The sequence below is a fragment of the Apiospora phragmitis genome (genome assembly GCF_038363925.1).
Source record: "Apiospora phragmitis strain CBS 135458 chromosome Unknown utg000013l:1.0-2965645.0:1.0-2969333.0, whole genome shotgun sequence".
NCBI lineage: Eukaryota > Fungi > Ascomycota > Sordariomycetes > Amphisphaeriales > Apiosporaceae > Apiospora > Apiospora phragmitis.
The window spans coordinates 1,165,738-1,179,599 of NW_027117413.1; the positions used below are offsets into that span (position 1 = coordinate 1,165,738).

The 13,862-nt window shown below is 46.4% G+C and overlaps 4 protein-coding genes across 4 annotated transcripts; 2 read left to right on the forward strand and 2 right to left on the reverse strand.

Moving 5' to 3' along the window:
- Positions 1-4,350: 4,350 nt before the first annotated feature.
- On the reverse strand, positions 4,351-4,770 carry PG994_014087 (uncharacterized protein; the record flags this gene model as incomplete). Its single annotated transcript, XM_066865496.1, has 2 exons — positions 4,351-4,391; positions 4,437-4,770. 2 exons carry the CDS (start codon positions 4,768-4,770, stop codon positions 4,351-4,353), a joined length of 375 nt encoding a protein of 124 aa, XP_066708625.1.
- A 462-nt stretch (positions 4,771-5,232) lies between these two features.
- Positions 5,233-6,508, forward strand: PG994_014088 (NAD(P)-binding protein; the record flags this gene model as incomplete). Its single annotated transcript, XM_066865497.1, has 5 exons — positions 5,233-5,266; positions 5,321-5,663; positions 5,732-5,813; positions 5,879-6,170; positions 6,246-6,508. 5 exons carry the CDS (start codon positions 5,233-5,235, stop codon positions 6,506-6,508), a joined length of 1,014 nt encoding a protein of 337 aa, XP_066708626.1.
- A 397-nt stretch (positions 6,509-6,905) lies between these two features.
- On the reverse strand, positions 6,906-7,772 carry PG994_014089 (uncharacterized protein; the record flags this gene model as incomplete). Its single annotated transcript, XM_066865498.1, has 1 exon — positions 6,906-7,772. One exon carries the CDS (start codon positions 7,770-7,772, stop codon positions 6,906-6,908), a length of 867 nt encoding a protein of 288 aa, XP_066708627.1.
- A 1,273-nt stretch (positions 7,773-9,045) lies between these two features.
- PG994_014090 (uncharacterized protein) lies at positions 9,046-10,843 on the forward strand (the record flags this gene model as incomplete). The annotated part of the gene is made up of 2 exons (XM_066865499.1): positions 9,046-9,961; positions 10,008-10,843. The coding sequence occupies 2 exons, from the start codon at positions 9,046-9,048 to the stop codon at positions 10,841-10,843; spliced, it is 1,752 nt and encodes a 583-aa protein (XP_066708628.1).
- Between the last annotated feature and the right edge of the window lie 3,019 nt (positions 10,844-13,862).

A 13,862-nucleotide genomic window follows, 5' to 3' on the forward strand; every position in this document is an offset into this window, starting at 1 on the left:
TTAATTATATAATAAATTAAATTAATTAATTTACGTATATTTATTAATAAAGTTAAAAACTTAATACCTCGAAAGAACGCTACTTTAAATCGTATTACCCCTATATAAATTTATAAAGTTAGGATTTTATTAATTTAAAACGTATTATAATTATTACGTATAGAATTTAGAAATAACCGTATTAATATACGGCGCTTATTTATTATTTATTATAAAAAAACCGAATACCTTCGGTATTATAGTAATATAAACTAACTATACGTTCAGCTTCGTTATAGCCCCCTTTTTTTAAAAAAGAGGAAAAAAAGCTAGTAAAGGAATAATTCCGTATAAAGCTAAAGAGTATCTTAATTAAAAACACGCCGATCGAGTTTAATAGAGGTAAGATTCGATTAAAATCGTACGATATCCTTTTCGAGCAAAAAGGACAGGCTAACTAATTAAAGTTTATCGACTTAAAAGCTATCGATAAAGGTTAGCAGTACGTCTCTTAACGTACGAGAGGGGCATATCTCGCATCTATCTATTAACTAGAGGTAGCGTACAACTTATTTACCGCCGCTTAAATATAAACCTTAAAGGATAAAGATATCGAAAACCTAAATATACGGATTAACTAATAAATCTAGAATTAAATACGCGGTTTAAAATATATCCCGCTTAACTTTTACCATATAAAGATATATATTTTTATCGACGGCTTATTCGTAAATAACGAGGACTTAACCTCTTAATTCGGATACCTAATCTTATTAAGTTAAAAGATTTATCGTATAAAAAATAAATTCTAAATTTAAGGTAATATTATTTATTAAAGCTCGATTAAATATAAAAGAGTTATTAAAAGTATACTAATTAACGAACTATATAATATAACTTCCGATATAAATAGCGGTATTATATTAAGTATTACGTTTAAAAAAATTATACGAATATTAAAATTTTAAGATATTCCGATAACCCTTTATATAAACTCGAGATTATTCTATAACTACCTAGTTAAACTAGGTACGATAAATAAGAAAAAGCTTATAATTAATATTATATCCCTCCGGGAATTATATAAAAAAAGGGAAATATTAAAGGTCTGCTATATTAATAGTAGAGATAATCCGGTAAATACCTTTACTAAGGTATCCTTGAACAAGGCCCTTAAGCAGCTAGTCTTAACGAACAGCCTTACCGTACGTATAAAAGCGTATATTAAAAAGCTAAACTCGCACGGCAAGTAATTAAAAAAAAGAAATATAAAAAAAAAGAGAGATTTCTTTTATTAATCCTTTTTTATATAATTACTACCGATATATTTTATTTATTAAATATCGTATAAAGGTTAAAAAAAACCGTAATATATTATAATTTAAATAGGTAATACGACGAAAATAACCGTATAAGAACGCTATTTATATATATACGAGAACTATTTATTTTATTTATTTTATTTTATTTATTACTAACCTATTATTATATAATTATTACTTTAACTCTACTACTACTATTTCTATTCTCGTTACTATTAAGATTAAGGTTTATAAATCGTAAACTATAGTACGAATACCGGTTATTATATAAAGCTTAAACGTATAAAGTATAAGCGCCGTCCTAATATCCGTCGAAATGAACATATTCACGGAATAAAATATAGGACTAAATATACCGATTATTATAAACGCTATTAATATTACTACGCGACTAAACGAAAACCGTATAGAAATAACCTTCGTAATAAATAATACGAGCGAACAGGCGGCGAATATCGTCGTTTACCGGTACGCGTATCTCGATATTACAGCTCGGCAAGTTATAAACGCGAACTTCCTTATCTTATTATATAAAATTAATAAATATTAAAAACTAAAAAAAAAAAATATTATATATTAATATAAAGTATAAGTATAACTTATTAATTTTAAATTAAAAAAATCGGTAACGTTATTTAACGTTAATTATAATCGATTATACTAGTAATAATAACGCCGAAAGAATTAACGACTTATTAATTAAATATCGTATAAATATATATATATATACTTATAAATATATATATAAATATATAATTTATTTTCGTATAATGTTTTAAAATATATATATATATATATATAAAAAAAGAATTTATACTATACGAATTATTTATATATAAAAGAATATTTACTTATAAAACTACTTTTATTAATCCTTTACGAGGTATAACGTATTAAGATATACGACGGTTCCCCCACTATTATTACTACTTTTAAACAAACGACTAGAATAACTAGTCGAGTAAACCTGCCACTTGACTATAATAACGTTAAGAAGGTACAGTATTACTTATACGGTTCAGGTAGGTACCTAATACCGGATTAGAATAACCCAACCGTACGAGAACCTCGTAAAGGGAAGATTCGTATTTAAAAGGGGGAACAGGTTAATTCTATTACTAAAATAAAAAACTACTAATATTAGAATAACTAGAATTAAAGCTATCTATATTACTTTAAAAAAGGTGCTACGTACCTACGCGTATAAACCCCTTTCCTATTTTATTAAGAGGGGTATACGATACCCCTCGCAGCTCGTATTAAAAATAAATATAAATAATAAAATAAGAACGATTAAACCCCGATTAAAACCGGAACCACCGTACGTACGAGAGCCTATTTAATAAATATATTTAACTATCGGTATATTTTAATAAATATCTATACTTTATTATAAAAAATATCGTACAGCTTGCCGGTATAGTTTTTTTCCTTTTTCTATACTTTTAAAAAGGTAATAATTTTATTTTAATCGATTTTACCGTTATAAATAGCTCGGTTTAAAAAGATATCGTACTTTATAATATACACTGAACTAGATAATCGTACGGTCTAGTCTAGCGGTACCGGAGTTAGAGAAAAAAAAAGGACGATATCTTATAACGCTTAGGTACTTATAAATCTAGGGTTAGATGTCGAGCCTAGAGTATCCCGTGGTGTCGCGAACGATTACTCCGTACGGAGACCGGGTGTCTCTCGTTTAGGCGGCGGTTATTCGACTGTCTATTCTCGGGAAAAGTATAGAATATCCTTTTTTCGAGTTTTCGAAGTCAGTTCTGTCGGTCAGTCTTATTAATATATAAGAGCGGCCGGTAATATTAGGTTTAAGAGTTTAGCTTTAAAGAATTCGTTTATTAATATATCGATTTCGTATTTTTTAAAATAATTAAAGAGCTTTTTTTAAAATATACGATTAACTTAACCGAATTAGTGCTCGATTTATTCGTTAAACTCGTTAATAAATAATTTTTAAAAAGAGGTCCCTTTTATTTTTAATATATAATATTTTAAAAAGTATTATACGAGGTATATTATAAATAGTTCGGGTATTATTTTTTTAAAAAATATATTTAAAGGTTTAAATTTTTAAAAAGCGAGGTTAAAGTTTTTTTTAAACTATTAAAAAGATCCCGGTATTTTAAAAAACTTTTTTATATATAAATAGTTCGAGGTTTAAAATCGTCGGTTTATCTAGGTTCGATACGTCCGGGTTCGGTCTCGATTCGCCGATCAAAATTAATTCTATTTTAATAAGGGTTATTATCTTATAAATTATACGATAAGGTTATTTAAATATATAGTTATATATAGCCTAGCTAGTTTCGCGTATAATTCGAAACCTAGTCTCCTCTTTATAATATATACTCGGAAAAAGGGGTTCCTTCTCGTACGGTTAATTTAGTTCGGCTTTTCCTCCGAATTTCTAACGGGCGGAAATTCTCGAGGCTCTTTAATATACTCGCCTTTACATCGATAGGGGCGTAAAACCGTCTCTTTACTCTTATTAATTTATAATTATTTCACGTAACTATTAATTAATATTAAATAAGCTTTCGTACGTACATATAAGTGGGTTTTAAGTTTAATCGAGGTTATATTATTATATTTTATTATTTATATCTATCTCTCATATTAGTTACGAGGGGTATCGTATGCCCCTCTTGTTAAAATAGAAAAGGGGTTCGTGCGCGCAGGTACGTGGCACCCCTTTTAGAGTAATATAGAAAACCTCAGTTCCTGCTGTTCTAATAAGGCCAGCAAGAAAAGCACCCTCGCGACGAGGACCGGATGGGATCCAACGGGAGGTAGCTTTAGTAGTTCTTGGGGTGTTTTCTTCACTTCGTTGCAGAAGAGTTGGGAATGAGGCTTGCAGAAAATCCCGTGGTACAGGGTAGATATATGAACTGGAATGTCCAAGATAAGACCAAGTTCTTGATCAGTAGACCACATATCGCGGAGAACGCGAGATATCGCGTCATGGTGAGCATCAGTGGACGCAGAGAGCTGTATTAAACGGACCGGATATCCCTTGGTGACCGCTGTCTCGTCCTCAAGACTCTAGGCGGCGGTGGAGGTTAATCGAGCATATGTCTATAGAATATAGCAGTGGGCAACTCACCCTTTTCGTGTTCGCACTTTCGTATTTTCCAGAAGCACTGATACAGTGTTGGTCGGAATTCCTGATGGCTGTGCTCTGACGGGCAGATTGCGCAACGGCATGGGCTGTGCCGCCATTGTCATCAAACTCCTGGCTGACACAGTTGGTGCGACGACTCCGGCATCCATCGCAAGTCGAATCTGCAGACGCCACAAAAGTACATCTGACCTTGCGTCTCTTGCACTCCCAGCAGCTCTGGGTGCCTTTGCGGATCTTCCGCCTCTTAGATTGCGGCGGCTCTAGTTCTCCTAGAGGGGTTGTGGGGTCCTCGGAGTCTCGTACTGTCGGTGAATCCCCCGTGTTCGACGTCATTGTAAATCACAGCTGTGCCGTTGCTCCGGGGTCAAGTGCGCGCAAACATGTAAATTTGCAACATTGTCATTAATTTCCCGTACGAGACCATATCCCCTAGGGCCGTGGCAGGATATGAACGGATCGGTTGTTCAGAATGGCAAAGAAGCGGTTTGGTCAGCATTGCGTTCCGCCGCGGCGCCGCGGAGCAAAAAGTGCCCCGCACGGGCACTTCTAGTCGGCTCAGGGCGCCAACAAATGCCTGGCTTCCTCCGCGGCGGTTAAGAAATAGGAGACAACGGAGAACTGTACTCTGATAATGACCAGTGCAGCTCCCAGAATGTTAGTATATAAACTTGAGTTATTGCGACCAATTTGTAAGTCAAATGCACCGGTACCGACTTGACTTCCGAGAAAATCTCAGCAGTGGCTACAACACCCCTTCTTCATAGTCTAAGAGAAGCACTACAGCGGCTTTGCATCATGGTCAAAATAGCTATCGCTGGAGGCACTGGACGTACGTTACCGTCACAGGACACTGTTCTTCTATTGCATAACTGACTAAATTCAGAGGTCGCCCGGGAGATCATTGACGCTCTCGTAGCTTCCGGGAAGCATGAGATAACCATATTCAGCAGAGGGGTGAGAATGAATGCCTCGATTGGTACAGTACCCACCAAGCTGACTGAAGACTTTCGCCAGAACAAGGCACCGGACGGTCTCCCCTCCAGTACGAAGTGGCAGACGGTAGACTATACCAACAAGAACAGCTTGGTGCAGGTACTGCAGGGGATCCATACCCTCCTGTCCTTCGTGCAGCTTCTCTCGGACCCCAACCAGGAATCCCAGAAGAACCTGATTGACGCTGCCATTTTGGCCGGCGTGAAGAGATTCGCGCCGAGTGAGTACGGAAGGTACGAAAACCCCCATTTGTGAATGTCTCGGTAGATCAGGACAACTCACTAACTGAGCTGTTGAAAAGCAAGGGAACGACTGACATGGGCTGGTGGGATGGAAAACAGAGGATCAGGGAGTACCTCGAAGAAGTCAACCGTATAGAGAAAGTGAGTCATTTCCCCCCTCTAGCTATCGCCACCTTGGCTGGCTATTTCATCGCCAACAATTTTAGGTGCTCGAGTACACCTTGTTCCAACCCGGTCTATTCCTGGACTACATGGCCTACCCGTACAAGACGGCCAAACATATCGAGCCTCTCCAGATCGGCTTCAACTTCGAGCGGTACCGTGCTATGGCCGTCGAGGGCCATGAGGACGCGATAATGACCCTGACGACGGCGGCCGACCTCGCGGCCATCGTAGCCTGCGCGGTCGACTACGAGGGCACGTGGCCTAATACTGGCGGTATCAGGGGCAATCGTTTCACGTTCTCGGAGATCATCGAGATTGGCGAACGAGTCCGAGGTTCGTCTAGCCGCTTCCCCTTTTTGAACGTCAATCGCCAAAGCAGTCCATTAACTCGTTTGCACCTTACTACAGGCCGACCTTTCGACGTGGGGGAGGTCAAGCTGGAGGATCTGGAGGCTGGGGAGCTCAAGTCGTCGTGGAATCTAGAGGCGGTGCACAGCGCGGTCTCTCAAGACCAAGAATCGGCTTTCCAAAAGGCGGTGTCCATTGGGTTCCTCCTAAGTAGCATCAAGGGTGCATGGGACTCTTCGGATGAAATGAACCAGATGTTCCCCGACTACAAGTTCACCTCGGCTGAGATGTTCTTGAAGAAGGTATGGGAGGGAAAGCCATAGAGGCATCTCACTCCGCAGAATCCACAACAGCATCCAGTAGATACAGCATTTCAATCACGATCAATTCAAATGATAAGCCCGAGATTGAACGCATAGTGGTGCTGCCCAGCGTGATCAGAAGTAGCAAATGTAAAATCGCATGTTTAATGCCAAAGGGTATCATTGTAAGTTCCACGAGATGGGCTCAGGCTTCGAAGCGTCCCAGGGATAAGTGCTCTACTTGGCAGCCCAACATGCAATCCAGGGCCTGTTCCAGCGGTCCCTGCCACTGTCGAGTACTGGGGGTCCAGGCGAGACGAAGCAAGGAATAAGGGTCATTTCACTCTAAGATAGTCGCACGGTTAGGATATGTACCGTAGCCCTCTGCATGCTCGCTGAGCGGGATTCTGCAGCGGCTTCAGGCACCCTTCAAGGCCTTGATGGCTTCTTTTTGGGCATCGAGCGTCGCATATATGGCCATGAGCTTGAGGAGCTTCTCTTGCCCCGAAGCACCTGCCTTTTTGGCAGCCTTTGTTGTTGTCCCCAAGTCGAGAAGTATGGTTGTGCGACACTTCGTGATCCTCTCTGTCAGCTTCTTGACATATGGGGTATCTCGTCCGATGTCGTCTGCCAACGCTTGTATGGTCGTGTAGTTCTTTGCCAGTGCTGCCAGCTTGGTGGCACTGCTGCCGACAATCTGGCTGTCATCTTCGTCCTCGTCTTCCTCGCTCTCGTCGCTGTCGATCTCGGCACCATCAAGGGCCAACCGAATCTCGAGGAGTTCAAGCCTGTCGCTGAGCTCTAGCATGCGCCGGCCCGTTTCGATTTCGCGCCTGACGCCGCCAAGATTTGTGTTCAGGCCCTGGATCTCCCGACCACGGTCGCCTACCCGGCCTTTCACCTCTTCGATCACCCGCTGGAAGCCCAGCAAGCCGACTCGCACATCCTCGACGCGCTCCTCGCCTCCCTTCAGTTCGCTGCCCAGGCTCAAGAAGGACGTGTAGTTCGCATTGACGAGCTCCAGCAGCTCGGTCGATATGGCGGCACTCCGATCGCGTAGGTCCTGCCGTAAGTCTTCGAGGGTCTGGTGGCGGTCTGATAGGGATGAGAGGTAGGACGCGGCGTCGAATGATGGCGATAGGAAGTCGGTTCGCGGCAGGGCGGTGGGGAAGGGAAGGTTGTTTGGGTCGTCGTCCCCGTCCGTGTCGGAAGATGACGACGATGGGAGGTTGAATGTGCGTGACGATATAGGCCGCGAAGGCGACATTGGTGTTTGGAGGGACATTGCTGGCGGTTGAGGTATGAATGATAGTAGGTAGGTACTACCTAGGCGAGCTTGTTGGATGATTGTTGCTGGCGTCGTGCGTAGGCACTCAAAACGTAGTGCAACCAGACGGTATGGTACTATGGGGAAAAGGCAGAAGAAGGCCCCGAGTGCAATGTACCAAAGTAGATAGTATGTGAATATATGGGAATCACGACAAAGCTGTCTGTATCTTTGCGCGACCACGATGTCGGGACAGGATGAAATCCTGGTGCCAAGCTGGAGGTTCAGTTGCGCTTTGGTTTGAGCTGTCCTTCCGTGGGCACCCCACTTCACGTAGACCCCTACCTCACACCGAGAGCCCGCCTCTCACCTAGGTGAGCTCATTCGGTTACCGTAGCTCCGAGTTTCCGACTGGCTTCTGGCCGGTATCGCAATAGTTCCTCTTAGGCCTTTTAGCTCAGGACCCGACGTTCTCCGAAGGTCTGGGGAGCTAGCGATGGTTAGGGATCTGATAAACAGCACGACCAACGAACAATTCTCTCGTGCTCGCCAGAAAGAGGAAAGGCACTCCACGATCTAAGGCTGCTAAACCCTGGTAATTGCGTTTTTCGGAGAAGAACTCGGCTGACTTGGAAAGAAGTGGGCCGATTACGCTTGTGTGTCTCGAGCTCTTGCCGGCCTGCAAGGAATCCCCAATCATCTTATGGACCCCAAGGGACCCGAAGCCGAAGCGAGGGAAAGACCAGACGGCAGAAATAGGGCCCAGCCTTTTAATCTTATCAATCTGATCAGTTTATTCTCGCTCCTCGGATCAGATCACGGCATTGTCTTTTCACCTCACGATCCCAACATCGCGTCAAACCTGTCCTCTTCATTCGTCCCCCTGCCACACAACCACCACCTATCACATACGCTTCGCCTTGTCTTATAGACCCATTTGCACACCTCGTACCATTTGCTAAGATTAATTGTTTTTGCTCACTTCCCGTTTGTCGTGTGGTTGAGTGCATCAATTGCATTGTTGAGCTGAGATTCTGGCCGTGAGATCCTTCGAATTTTGCTGTGCCCTCCCCGCTTCAGGATCCTTGTGGACAAGATCCTCCACTCCTGCTGCGTAGTCCAGTACGACTCCAACTACCAATCTTTATTGCTGGAAGACGTCACCTCTTTTCTGTGGGATACAGTCTCGGATTCGACATCTGATCTACAAAACAACGTCATCGCAGTATCCAAGGAGTCGACTCTGACCCCTCGTGCATGGCAAATTTGCCTGCAGATACTCATTATTGACATGGCGCCCCCTTCAACCTCTGCGGTGGCGCCGCAGTCCATACGCTCGGGGAAGATTGCCATTGCTTCAACTTCAGCTGCAACATCGCCAGCTTCGGCCTCGTCGCCGACATCGAGCATCGCACCTACCTCGCAAGTCCCCCAGCGTGCCATTAAACCAGTGGCAAATGGTCCTGGCCCTTATTCCCCGGCGGGCACGCCATCCGCTACCATTCTGCCCCAAATGCCCAAAGCCTCCATCACTAGCAAAGAATGGGTTATACCACCACGACCGAAGCCCGGGAGGAAGCCGGCAACGGACACCCCGCCTACCAAACGGAAAGCTCAGAACCGTGCTGCTCAGAGAGCCTTTCGCGAACGGCGGGCTGCCCGGGTAGGCGAGCTGGAGGAACAGATCGAAGACATCCGTGAGGAACACGACCAGATCCAGCAGGAGCTTCAGGATGAGATCCAAACACTGCAGACTCGCTGCTCCACCCTGGAAGCCTTGCTGGAAAAGGAGCGTGCCGAGCGCACTAGGGCTACGAATGATCTTGACGCCATGCGCCGCAGGTGGATGGATGAACGTGCAGCAAGTGTTGCCTCGTCCCGGACCGGTAGTCTGCCAGGTTTGTCGGGCCGTCCATACGGCCTTTTCTCTACAGCGTCACAGCATCATACACCACGGAGCAGTATTGCAAGCGATCATTCGGGCCACAGGAATTCGACTACTTCTTTCTCCATATCTCAGATTATTTCACCTCCTGATGCGGAGGATTCGGCTGCTCAAAGCGCCGTTGATACAGGCTGCGGGTCATGCAATCCCAATGGCTCGTGCGCTTGCGTCGAGGAAGCCCTCGCCGCCACAGCCCCTTCACTTGACTGTGGAAAATGCAGCCTAGGCACCAAATGCGAATGCCTCGAGGCAATGTTCAATGGTTCGGCTTCGGCAGACCAGGAACTCAAGAGAAAACATTCTATCAGCTCCAATAATGGGCACGAGGGGGAAACGTCAGAGGTCGGATGTTAATGAGAACGAAATCGACTTCACTGCCATGTTTTCTAAGAGGACGTCGGTCGTGGCGCCACCTTCCACAGAGGACTTCCAACCCCCGCCCCAGCAACTGACGATACCGCCTCGCGACTCGTGTGGTTTCTGCACAGAAGGGACATACTGTATGTGCGCCGAAGCTGCTTCTGCCGCTGCTCAGCCAACGCTTGCCCCTATCGGGTCCCAAGTCCAAACCCCACCGGCGTCCGAGGATGACGTAGTTTCACCTCCGCTAGAGGTGACATCTACTGGAGCCATAAAGCTTCCGAGGCTACAGAGCCTCAACCGCCCCCGGCCCTTCGATACGGCGCCCACCCCAAAGAGTGGTGGGTGCGGGCCCAACGGGCCGGGCACCTGCGCCCAATGTGTTGCCGACCCCAAGTCGGGACTCTTCTGTCGCAGTTTAGCTGCCAAGCTAAACAAGGACTCAGGGTCGGGCGCCGTTCCTTCCGGGTGCTGTGGTGGCTCAGCGAGCGGCGGTGGGTGCTGCAAAACAGCGCCATCTTCATCCGCCAATCCCGGGCCCTCCTCGGGCCCTGGAGTGAACCTGTCATGTGCCGACGCGTACAAGACACTGTCTAGCCACCGAAACTTTGACAGGGCGGCAGATGAGATCGGGACTTGGTTGCCGCAACTCAAGACTGTGCCCTATGAGGCGAAAGGAAGGCTACCCGATAGTAGGTCGAGGCACCATCCCATCGAAGTGGAAGCAGCGAGCATCATGAGTGTATTGAAAGGGTTCGATGTGAGGTTCGGGCGGGAACCTTGATGAGACCGTGTAGAATTCACAATAGTCTAGATACTTCAAATAATTCGTGGTTATCCTGGTGTCGCAAGACACTAGGCGCGAGAAACGAGATACCCTTATCATGTACTTAGCCAATGATGCCTTAACTTTGTCACAAACACAAGACCTGAGAGGGCCGGTTTAGTGCGACAGTTCTCTGCCCCTTGCACGGTGAAAGCTATAGTCTCGAGGAATCTATGTGATTCTATCATAGTGTACTTCCAGTTCTGTAACTGTCCCAAATCACCACATAACAGCCGAATCTATGCTTGTATCCCTCTTGTGGCATCGAGAACCGCGCACGCGGTAGCAATGCTGAGTAATGTGGCCCGGCTTTCCAGCTGCCGTATAGATAACCATTGCCCCATACATTGGGTAGAATATGCAGCGTTATCTGGACCACACGAGCGAGATTCCGTGCCCAGTCTTTTTCATGCTGCTCGGTGCTCGATGCCAAGATCTGTCTAAAAGTACGTGTGCCGCACAAGGTTAACCGTGGAGAGCATGTCAAAGTACCTATACCTAGTCTTCGGCCCAAGGGAGGCATAATAAATGGGCTCTGTAGCCACTGGCCGGCGTATGTGGAGATATACTTGGTACACATCGTGATGGAGTTGCATATCGTCAGATACAGTTACACGGCATGGTGGTATGTGGCTGGATCCTGTGACACGTATTCAAAAAAGCACGTCGTCTTTCCTGCTCGAGGGCGCGATAGATGGGGGTGCTTGGAGTAACAGTTTTCACAGGCACTTGACGAAGGAGCAGCCCCGTAATCGTAATGGGGACCGACCTTTGGCTTGAACTCATTCGAGAACCGGAATATGCTATGTCGGGGGTTGACGACTTGGTCTGTAGGTAGCCTTCCACCATACCCTTCAGGTGGCGCCATATTCCGTAGAAAGTGGCCAGGCTTCATAATACTCGTTCCCCGATGGTGCCTGAAGGTCAGTTCTCTCTCTCTCAACGTCCCGTCTCGAAGTTTCCCTCGGATGAGGCACTCAAGACTCAAAATACTAGTCACGAAGTACGGCTTAAGTCCCGACGTCATAACAATGCTGAGTTACTACCTCCCTCTGCCTGCTCGAAAACAGTCGGCGAAACCACTACCATCATTCTTAGGCACAGCAAAGTGAAATGCGACGATAACCCTACCCACTGGGCAAGAGTGATGGCGCCCAGTTGAGATGCTCCTTGGCACTGAATGCGTCAAGCTAGGCTGTCTGTCGTATTGATGCAATGTTGTATGTGCTGGTCCGTCATTGTGCTACTCTCTTTACCTCCTACATCTCGCCCATCGCCTTTGCGTGCCTGCGCCAGGAGTCTAGATCACGGCAAAACCCCAGTAAGATTTGGTTCGCAAACCATTGCGCGAGGCATACGCGGCGGGTCGACGTGTTCGAGATGTTTCGGGACGTTCTTGCATAGGAGTAGTGCATGTTGCTGCTTCTTGACCCGCTTTACCAAGCTGTCAGAAAGCAGACAGCAAACCTGTCGCGACAAACTGATTGCTTTCCCACGAACATACGAAGTCTGACGGACCTCTCATGGGCGCGGGCAGCAAGCAGTCATGTCGTGGTTCGCCTTTGAGGCTGAAAAGGAAAGAATCAATGCGGTCGGTGGGCCCACGCATCCATGGGCGTACATGGGCGTACATACATACAGGTAAAACCACGGGGGTCTACCGCTACTTGAAGGTTGCAGCTGACTTGCAGGGGCCTAATCTGTACGAGGCCGAAAGAGGCAATGCAACGGTGCGATAGCCGGTAACGTTAGACAGGCTCGACAGATGGGAGAGAGAGCCTCTACCGCCTGTTCATCTGAATCTTAGCTCACCTTCCAGGACACACATACCGATGGCGTGGCATATATGGGGATGAGGGGAGACTCCACCGTGCTCCTCCGTGAGAAGTCGGTGGTCGTCGGTGAGTGTGTTTGGTATGGGGATTCTTGTTGAGCAACCAAAAGCAGCCTTATGGGTGTGTCGGATTTGGTTTCGCTTCGATCGACCAGTCTTGCCGCCAAGGAAGAAGTGCATGGAAGATTTCGCGCAAGACCATCGGTCGACTCTATCTTGGTAGCGGGATGCCCAGCCAACCAGGTGCTGCAGACAAGCCAAAAGCAAGAGAATTGGTACCAATCTGGCAGCGCATCCAAGGATGGAAGCAAGATGGAGTGTTGTGATGGTGGGCTAGCGGGCGGACGATTGGGACATGTGATGAGTTGGCACCCTCTAGAAAAGCGTGCGTGGTAAATGCGGATTGGACAGAGCGCCAGCGATGCAGCGGATAGGCTGCTGCAGGCCTTAGGCCTTTTTGGGGCTAAGCTTTTAGCTCCTCCTGCCTCTGTGACTCCTGCCTCTGTGACTCCTCCTCTTCTAACCCCCCCTACTAGACCGTCCCAGTAACAGTCCCCCCTCCCTGGCTGTGCCCGCTGCCCGCAACCCTCTCCGGGGCCACGAGTGCCGAACGAACATGGCGTGTTCTGTCTGGGTTGCTGACAGCAAGCTTGGGAAGTACTGACCGACTTGCCAACACACCCCATAGCCATAATACGGCAAAAAGGCGGGATGACATGGGACGAACATACTGCACCAAAAAAGAAGCGCCCCGAGAAAGAAGGAAAAACGAAAGAGGGCTGGAGGTTGACGGGAAGAAACACGCATACGCCGGTCCCAGGTGCCGTGGCAAACGAATAGCATTGAAGACGGAGGTAATATGCATGGCCAACTCACTCATGACCAGCCAGTGCAAGCTGATTGCTTTCTTCTCTCACCTGCGAAACGCGAGGGGAGCTCCTCACGGCGATTGCCATTCCGGCTACACTAAGTACCGTACATGCGCATAGCCCTCCTTCCAACCCACTGCCCGATTTGTAACTTCGCGCAGCAGCAAATGGAAGAGAGCGAGGTGAGCAAGAAAAGGGGGACTGTACATAACCTCGGCGGGCGGGCGCGCCAGCAGGGCAAAAGACAGGCCAGGGCGGGCAAGGCCAGGACAAG